At 45.3% G+C, this 9,560-nt stretch overlaps 1 protein-coding gene across 2 annotated transcripts; it reads left to right on the plus strand.

The window, feature by feature from the left end:
• Positions 1–687: 687 nt before the first annotated feature.
• Positions 688–4,398, plus strand: LOC150044740 (uncharacterized). Of its 2 annotated transcripts, none has more exons than XM_090320956.1 (5): positions 688–921; positions 1,107–1,300; positions 2,194–2,235; positions 3,176–3,396; positions 3,668–4,398. In XM_090320956.1, the coding sequence occupies exons 1-5, from the start codon at positions 754–756 to the stop codon at positions 4,336–4,338; spliced, it is 1,296 nt and encodes a 431-aa protein (XP_090177082.1). In that variant the 5' UTR covers positions 688–753; the 3' UTR covers positions 4,339–4,398. The 2 variants fall into 2 exon arrangements, with proteins under 2 accessions (XP_090177082.1, XP_090177084.1); XM_090320958.1 differs by having other exon boundaries at positions 3,176–3,351.
• Positions 4,399–9,560: the final 5,162 nt, after the last annotated feature.

The raw sequence follows: 9,560 nt of genomic DNA on the forward strand, positions 1-9,560 counted from the left end.
TTAATATCCAGAGATTGGACAAAAGCATAGCAAGTTATGAAATCTGTTTTTCTTGTCTATGTTGAGGGAAAGGAATAGGTCACAAGATGCAGAGTGAAGACTACAGAGGCAAATGCTGTGTATGAATAGCTATCCTTTAGAAAGCCCTAGGACAGGGCCGGGAGTTTGGCCTAGTGGTTAAAGTGCTTGCCTAGCATGCATGAAGACCCGGGTTCCATTCCTCGGGACCACATACATGGAAAAAAAAAAGCCGGAAGTGGTGCTGAGGCTCAAGTGGTAGAGCTCTAGCCTTGAGAAAATCCAAGGACAGTGCTAAGGCCCTGAGCTCAAGCCTAGGACTGGCAAAAAAAAAAATGTGCCAGAGGCAAAATGCTGAGAAGGCACTGTGAAGCAAAATGGCTTGTGCAGGATGAGGGGAATAGTGACAGTTAAGGTTGGATCTTACCTAACAAAGGCTCCTTGAGTCTGAGACCAGGCTAGTACCTAGGCTTAGTTAAAGACGTTGGGATTTTACAAACAAGGCATGCTGTTTACTACATCCACATGTATCTTGTGAGGTGGGAGGGAAGATTCAGCCTCCAGTATGTCTTTGGGGAGGTCTTCTGTGAGCAAGGAGCTTTAGTCATTGGGCCCTGAAAGGTGACCCTACCTTCCTCACAATGGAACAGAATATGGAACCCTGGTAACCAAGCCACAGTAACTGACAACCAGCTCAAGCCAGCTCCCTTGGCCTGTGGCTCAGGAACTAGAAAGATGTTGCTGTGCTGTTGCCAAAGGTCAGGAGACTCGAGTCTCAGGCATGAGAGATATGGATGCCTCGCTAGAAGATGTAGATGCTGGATCAGTGCCAAGCTACAAATCCAGTATATCAGGTCTTTCTCTAGGAAGAAAGCCAGGAAAATCCAGGGCAACTCAGATGAGGTATATTCCTGAGAGGAAACCCATTTGACCCCACCATCCTCCCCACACACTACAACCTTGTGTGCTTTCAAGTGTCTATACTGAGATGACAGTTTGTGTCATTTTCAATCTACTCTCTCCCAATTCCTCAGTGTGAAGTGTGCTCCCATTTCTGTTTGAATGATCCATTGTTTTTGCCACCATAGTGTGACCATGAGTCAGCTCAGACTCTGAATGAGCCTTGTAACGTATGGATCCTGGAGGAAGGCCTGTTGGAGACGCTGCTGATAACGCTGATCCCTGCCTACAAGAAAGGTGATCTCTTTTATGTGGGAAATTTCCTGCACAATTTCAGACAGTGGGGGACAATGGAGCAGTTGCTGGATATTCTCTTGAAAAAGTGAGTGTTCCCCCTCCAAACCCAGGCTTGCTCAGCCCCTCCTGGACCAGCCTTGGAATACGTGGCCCTTCTCTGAGCCTGTTTGATTCACTGGGGGGGTCCACAGGGGAGCTTAGCATGATACAAGTGCACAAGCTGACTACTTTATTAAGACTGGGCCACCATGCCATTTCATTTCCCTCACAAGCTACTGGAGTCTCAGCAGTGTGCTTACTGACAAGATGAATGACAGGCATGAGTGAGTGGCACCCAGTTGCAGCCCCCACCTCGGTGAGGTCCTATGAAATCCCATTTTCCAGTAGGAAATAAGGTTTCAGTAGCAATGGCCGAGGCCTGTGAAGTACTGGAGACAGAGGAAAGGCTGGGGGCTGAATCACTTCTGAGTCATCAGGTAGGGATTATGTTAGCTTTGCCTGTTAGAACCTCAAAGCACTTACATGTTGGTGTGTAGTCCAGTCCTGCCACTTGAACTCAGGCCCTGAGTGTCATCCCTTTGGTGTTCAAAAATCAGCACTGTACCATTTGAGTTATAGGTCACGTTCTGGCTTTTTGCTGCTTAATTGAACACAAGTGCTTCTAGACTTTTACTCACTAGAGTGGCTTCCAACTGTGATCCTCAGATCTCAGCCTACTGAGTGGCTAAGATTAGAGGCATGAGCATTGACTTCTTTATTTAGAGCATTTATTTAATTAGAGCGTTTACTTCTTTAGAGATGCACTTTGGACAGATGCATAGAGGCCTCTTAGCAGAATTTTCATGGAACTGTATAGACATATGTCACTTGGGTAGTTTTATATTCCTGCCTGGGATTTAGCTAGCCCTGTACTTGTCATGTTCGCTCCATATTGGAAAACCATAGAGTTGACTTCCTTCTCTTCTTCCATCGCTACAGATCCATCCACCGTAGTTGGGAGGAAGATGAGCAAGTAAAGAAGTAAGTGGACTTACACAGAAATAAAAGATTTGTCATGTAAAACTGGGTATAATTTTTTTATTGGTCATGAGACTTAAACTCTGGGCCTGGGTGGTGTCAATGAGCTCTTCATCTCAAAGCTATCACTCTATCCCTTGAACCATAGCATTAATTCAGGATTTTCTGGTGGATAATCGGAGATAAAGTTCCCACAGTCTTTTGTGCCTAAGCTGGCTGTGACCCTCCTTCCTCAGATCTCAAACTCTTGAGTAGTTAGACTTGCAGTCATGAGCCAGCAAGCCTGCCTAAAAATATTGGGTATTTTTGAGGCATCTAATCAAAGCACAAGTTTCTTGTTTGCACATCACTTATGATTTCTATCAGGTCTTGAGGTTGGGACTTAAGTGGATGTTAGATAACACAGTTTGAGGGCCCCCAAGGTTTGGCCTAGTGGTAGAGTGCTTGCCTAGCATGCACCAAGGCGCAGTTTCGATTGCTAGGTAGCACATCCATAGAAAAAAATAAAAAGCTGGAAGTAGTGCTGTGCCTCAAGTGGCAGAGTGCTAGCTTTGAGGAAAAAGCCCAAGGACACTGGTCAGTGCCGTAAGTCCAAGTCCCAAGACTGCCAAAAAAAATACATAACAGAGTTGTGGGTGTGATTGTGAGTGTGGACACTCATGAATTACAGCTAGGGCTGTGTGCAGAAAGTCAGATCCTGTGGGGAAACAACCTTCTCCTTGCCTATGACTGAGCATTTTTGAGGACTGTCTCTCAGAAGCTTCTGGAAACAGCGTGTAAAAGTCATCCTGTTCTCGGGTGTCTCTTTCCTCCTGCCAGCACACAAGTGCACATCTCTGCAGGATAGCCACAGCATTAGAGTCCTGCAAGAAAGGGGCTTTGGTAGAAGACTCAGGATGGAGAGAGAAGGGGCTCACTTTCCTTCTCCCCAATGTGCCCGCAGCATCGTGTGTTCCATGTTCATGATGTGGATGGACTTCTACCCCAGTGATTTCTATGAGGTCAAGAACTGCCACACCCTGACACGACTCAAGCTCTACATGAAGCTCCACATGCCGGCCTCGGAGCTGCTCTTCCGCTTACACATCCTTTTTGACCAGCTGGAGGAATGCGCGACCAGTAAGACCAAGAAAAAGAAGTCCTGGTGTGGGCGCCTCAGAGCCTGTGAGTAGGAAGCCCAGCTGGTCTAGGTACTGGTGGGCCCTTACTTGTACCCAGCTTGGCAAAATGCCCTTTATGGGTGGTGTTGGCCAGGTAATGTCCGTTCTCTGAAAGGACTCGGGCATAAGCACTCATTAGAAAAACCCTACATCTCCTCACTGTTCAGTCCAAACTCCAATTCTACAGCTTCCTCCATTAGAGCCTCATGGAAGTTGAGTGACACTTCCACTTGCAGAGTCCACTCTAAGAATCCTGTACCTATTTCCATTCTTAGGTTTGGGTCACCGTAGAAGAGCTTCTCCTGAACTCCAGATGAAAAACCCACCAGTGGAGCTGGTGACTGATGGACATGGAGAATCATCACTGCACTCCAGAAAGCATGGGCCTTCTGTAGAAAACACCAAACAGATTTGGAGTCCTGTGGTGGATATACCTTGTGCTCTGAACGCCATGTGTGACACAGTTGAACCCACAGATACTTTGGCGGAAGAGAAAGAGCAGCCAGAATTCACAGTCTACCCAGAGTCAGTCCACGTGAGTCAGAGCGACACTCCACTTACTGTGCAGGCTAAAGAGCCACATGCTGGGCTCATGGAAAATGTCCCCAGCTTATGTGTGGGGGAAGGAGCAAGTGCAGTCTCAATGCTAGATTCACTGGAGGAAAATGAATTGATCCTCACAGAATATCCAGACCCATCTGTCTCACCACAGGAGAACCAATCTCCAGTCGACAACCTAGAATCCATCCCCCTCTTAACTCAGGAAGGACATTCTGTTTCTCTTGAGGAGGGAGACACTTCTGAAGACTCTGAGGTAGAATTACTGCCTGAAGGCAACTTGGAGGCCAGTCTGGATTTAGAGCTTCCCTGTCCCCTTCCTAAAAAGATATCTCTTTATCTTGCTCTCATGATTGTTGTCAAGTGTTCATTGTATTTCCTTTTCTAACTATTAAATGCTCATTGTTAATATTATGGTGTACAGTTCTTCAGTCCTTATTATACTATGTTTTACTTTCAACCTACAATCTGATGCCCCAGACACATGGGTCATGGGTGTGGTAAAATCCAGACGGGTGGGAGGGTGGGAGGGAAATGGGGACTATGTCATTAGAAAGGGTATCAATGTTTGTAAAATTACGCACCTTCTTCTGGTGAATATAATGTAACCCTTCTATTAAGCACAATAAAAAATATTTAAAAAAATAAAATATTAGACCTTTTACAAGAGTTTACACAATAAAAAAAAAACCAACTGGCCTGGACCTGTACAAGATAACCTTACTGGATATACAGGGAACTATGAAATGCATGGAATTGCAGGGAATCAAGGCCGGTCCTCCTTGGAGAGACAGGTTGGCTACCAAAGCTTAAGGACAGAGCAGATGCCTGTCAATTGGGAGAAATGCCAGAGTAACTGAAGTAATATGTGGGACTCTGTTATGTGAGTTCAAGTCTGTTTATGTATCCATTGTTCTTTGTACAAATATCTAAGAAAATTAAAACTCCACAGTAGCATCAAAAATCTACTTTGGCCTTGAGTGTGGCCTAGTCGTAGAGTGCTTGCCTACTATACAAGAAGCCCTTGAGTCAATTCCTCAGCACTGCATACACAGAAAAAGCCAGATGAGCCACTGTGGCTCAAGTGTCAGAGCACCAGCCTTGAACAAAAAGTGGCCAAGGACAATTCCTGGTTCCTCAGTTCAAGCCCCAGGACTAGCCAAATAAGAATTCATACCATTTTCTGCATATTTTGAAATAGATCTAATTTATCTAACCCTACTTCTTTTTTGCCAGTTCAGGGTTTGTGCCACAAAGCCAAACTCCTGGCTTCAAACCTTAGTATTTTTTACTCATTTAATTTTTTTACATAATCACATTTCATGCTGTCTTCATGAATACCATAAAGCATATGCTTAGTATAATATAATGGTAAAGGTAAAACTTAAGAAATTAATAACTAAAATTTCTTTACTTTTTATTTTTATTAGTATTATACCATTAGTACAATTTTATGAGAAAAGTTACCTAGAATGTTTATTTTAGAGTCAAATAATCCATTTTGATAAATGATATCAGCCTATATCATTTATTTCAACACGTTTCAAACTATTGTTTTCAATAATTAAAATACAAATATATTTGTTATAAATGAACGTTATGATTGGGGGAGGGGTTTTGGGGGGAAGGGAAAGGGAGAAAAGGAGGGAGGAGGTAACAGTGTTTACAAGAAATGTACTCATTACATATATAACAGCAATCTCTTTGTATATCACCTTGACAACAAAATCAAAAAGTATAAAAATTTTAAAAGTCTACATCGGGGAGAATTTTTTTTTGCCAATCCTGAGCACAGTCCTTGTTTTTGTTTTTGTCTTTTCTTAAGTCTAAAGCTCTATCACATGTGCCACAGCACCACTTTTGGCTTTTCTATGTATATTGTACTGAGGAATCGAACAGGGGTCTGCGTTCATGGTAGGCAAGAACTCTTCCACTAGGCTAAACTCACAGCCCCAGTGGGAAGGAAATTTTTGACAAAATATGTAGGAAATATGTACACTGAGAAGGAAAACCATCAACAGAAGAAATGATATTTACATAGATGGATAAACACATGCCAGTATCATGGCACATCTCCATAATTCTAGCCTCAAGAGTGGCCTGTTTGGGCCAGGAGTTTGCCGGCTCAAGTGGTAGAGTGCTATCCTTTAGAAAGCCCTAGGACAGGGCCGGGAGTTTGGCCTAGTGGTTAAAGTGCTTGCCTAGCATGCATGAAGACCGGGTTCGATTCCTCAGTACCACATACATAGAAAAAAGCCGGAAGTGGTGCTGAGGCTCAAGTGGTAGAGCTCTAGCCTTAAGAAAGTCCAAGGATGGTGCTCAAGCCCTGAGCTCAAGCCCCATGGCTGACAAAGAAAAGAAAAGAAAGTCCTATTCAAGGCTGGAGTGTGGGCTAGTGGTAGTTTGCTTGCCAAGCATGCACAAAGCCCTGGGTTCAATTTCTCTGTATCACATATACAAAAAAAAGCTGGAGGTGATCTCAGAAGGCTGAGATCAGAGGATCACAGAGATCACAGTTCAAAGCCAGCCCAGGCACTAAACTCCATGAAACTGTTACTTCTAATAAGCACCAGAAAACCAGAAATGGCACTGTGGTTGTAGCCTTGAGCTGAAGAGCCCAGGGACATTGCCCAGGCTCAAAATTCAAGTCCCACATCCGCAAAACAGAGAGAGAGAGAGAGAGAGAGAGAGAGAGAGAGAGAGAGAGAGAGAGAGAGAGAGAGACCCAAAATGTAGATTTATAAAAGTTAAAAAACAAAAATTAAGTAGGGATATCAAGGCTTGTGAAGTATTATATTCTCTCTGGTGAATATAATGTAACCCATTAATTATAATAAAAAAGTAAAAAAATTAAATGGCTATGTGTGTTTTCTTGTACTCTGTAGACTTCAGTTAGATTGTGTTGGGAAACACAATAGGAATCATTTTAAAACAAGGTTTCCATATTAGTTGTGGGTTTTTGTACATCACAAGAATATTTTCTGCCACGTGCTGAAGACTCATCTCTGGAATCCTAGCTACTCAGGAGCCTGAGATCAGAGGATCATAGTTCAAAGCCAGCCTGGGCAAAGTCCATGAGACTCTTTATCTCTTATTAACCACTAAAATACCAGAAGTGGTGCTATGGCTCAAATTGGGAGAGCACTAGCCTTAAGCTGACGAGCTCAGGGATAGCACCCAGGTCTAGAGTTCACTAGCACAACGATGTTCATTTACCAGAGCAAAGATATGGAACCAGCCCAGATGCCCCTCAGTGGATGAGTAGATCAACAAGACCTGGTATTTATACACAATGGAATTCTATGCTGCTGTCAGAAAGAATGACACTGCCCCATTTGTAAGGAAATGTAAAGACTTAGAAAAAATCATATTAAGTGAAGTAAGCCAGACTCAAAGGAACATAGGCTCAAAGGTTTCCCTCATTTGTCCTAATCAGTAGAAACCATGTGCTCTCCTAGCAGAGATTTGCAATAGAACAAAACCTAGATACATAAGGCCATATAGAATATGATAAATGAAGAAACCTCCAGGATATAGAAACAAAAGCCATATAATGAGTGATGGTTGTCTTTAATGTACTATGTTATCTCTCATCTCTTTTGCTATCCCTTGGTTATCTCATATTATGATAGTATTTCACCTGGTAATTTGAAGTCGGATAGGGAAGGGATGGGGGTGGGGGAGGGAAATGGGGACCAAGACATGAGACAGGGTATCAACACCAAGCACCTTCTATCGGTGAATGTAATGTAATCCTTCTAATAATTACAATAAAACTATATGAAGAAAAAGATACCCTGTAGATTGAGAGGAGCCTTTTGCACTTGTAGATAATTAAAGACCTACTACCCGGATTGTACAAAGAAGTCAAGAAATGCAAGAGGCTAAGCGTTAACTATCCCATTAACAAAGTCAAGTAGAGACTACTTTGTGTATGTGTGTGTGTGTCACTCATGGGGCTTGAACTCTGGGCCTGGGAGCTGTCCCAACAAAAGCAGCACCAGGCTCGCCTGAGCCCAGAGAGCACCCATTCCTCCCAACAACCCAACCAGGGCACTTTCTCACCTGGGCTCAGCTGGGGAGGCGCGGGATGCACCATCGCCGAGCAGGAGGTGGAAGATCGGATGTTGGAGTCCCCGAGTCACACCCAGATGAACTGGAACCTTCCACAAGAAGGCGAAAGCATAACTTAGGAAGTGGAGAAGAAGGAACCTCGAGCACATTGGCTCCACGGTGCCCAACATTGGCGTTGGCAGCGGTGACTCCGCATTCTCCCCCCCCCCCAGCAGCGAGTTGGTGGTAGCGTCCAATTCCTGGAAGTGAGCAGCAGAAGTGAGCTGGAAGTGCCTGGGAGTCAGAGCCAGGGCTGGGCCGCCTCCACTTTCCTCGACGCCCCTCGGCCCACGGTTGTGGACCGGCTCCACCCTGCAGCAAGAAAAGGCGAGGCCGGCCGCCCTGAAGCAGCAGAAGGAGAAGCAGCTTCAGCAGGCGGTGGCTCTGGGACTGGTGGCCCTGGTTTTCCCGTCCTACGTGGGGCTGTGGGCTCTGCACCATGAGCAGCAGCCCCACTGGGATCAGGGGCCACGCTGGTCCCCCTGGCCAGACAGGTGAGTGACTTGGGGTGGGGGGGCCAGGGATGCTCCATCCTCCTCCCCGACAATGGTTTTACTGCAAACCTGCAGCTCATTCTTCCCCGCCTCGTGTCTGTGTCCTCAAAGACGACTCTGCAAGGGTCAGCGCTTCTTCCCATTACTATTACTATTGTTGTTATTATTAATGCCAGATGGGGTAAATTGAGGCACCTAGGGCAGAGATTTATCCACTCGACTGAGTTAGAATTAGAACCCAGGGCCCTTGATACCCCATCCAGAACTCTTGCTTCAAATTTCCAGACTTTCTTTCCAGTCTTCCTTGTTCTGTTGCCCACTCCTGTCCCCTGACCTGCTCAAGTACTCTCATTCTGGGAAGAACGGGGTCTGCATGTCTGTATCCAGCGTGTGATGCCCTGGGTAGGGCTGGTTCCCTCTTCACCTCTGTTCCCCACCATCACCCCCACCTGCCGATCCTGGTATTTCTTCTCAGGCAGTCTCCTTTGAAAATTACCTGCTCCCCTGACCCTCTGCAGCTTTCCCCTTACTATTTCTGTGTCGAGTCCTGTGGATTCCTTGGGGAGTGAGTGCTATGATCTTCTTGGAACTTCAGATCCCCTGGCTGGAGTGAAAGATGAATTTCTGGTTCTTCAGGAACTTGTCACTTTTGACTTTCCAGGAGTACAGTGGTGTCCGAGTGGTGGGATCCCCCAAGACGTTCCAGTTTCAGTTCCCTGAGGGTAGAATGCCCCATGCCTTCGTTCCCCTCTCTGAACTGATGGGACATGGTTGGTTTTGTTTTGTTGCCACTTCTGGGCCTTGAACTGAGGGCCTGAACACTGTCCTTGGGCTTTCTCAAGGCTAGAGCTCTACCACTTGAGCCCCAGCACCACTGCCAGCATTTTTCTATGTATGTGGTAGTGAGGAATTGAAGCCCGGTCTTTGTATTTCTTGTGCTACAAACTGACCATAATCACATACATGATCATGGTCAGAATTGTGCCTCTTTGAAACTCATTCA

Source organism: Megascapheus bottae, chromosome 29 (assembly GCF_031878675.1).
Source record: "Megascapheus bottae isolate mThoBot1 chromosome 29, mThoBot2.hap1, whole genome shotgun sequence".
NCBI classification, from domain to species: Eukaryota; Metazoa; Chordata; class Mammalia; order Rodentia; family Geomyidae; genus Megascapheus; species Megascapheus bottae.

Excerpts from the sequence above, each read along its gene's own strand:
- LOC150044740 (XM_090320956.1), top strand. The coding sequence starts at position 754 with ATGTTGCTGTGCTGTTGCCAAAGGTCAGGAGACTCGAGTCTCAGGCAT. Across the intron at positions 922-1,106 it reads TCCAGGGCAACTCAGATGAG|TGTGACCATGAGTCAGCTCA; the intron begins GTATATTCCTGA and ends TTGCCACCATAG. Across the intron at positions 1,301-2,193 it reads CTGGATATTCTCTTGAAAAA|ATCCATCCACCGTAGTTGGG; the intron begins GTGAGTGTTCCC and ends CCATCGCTACAG.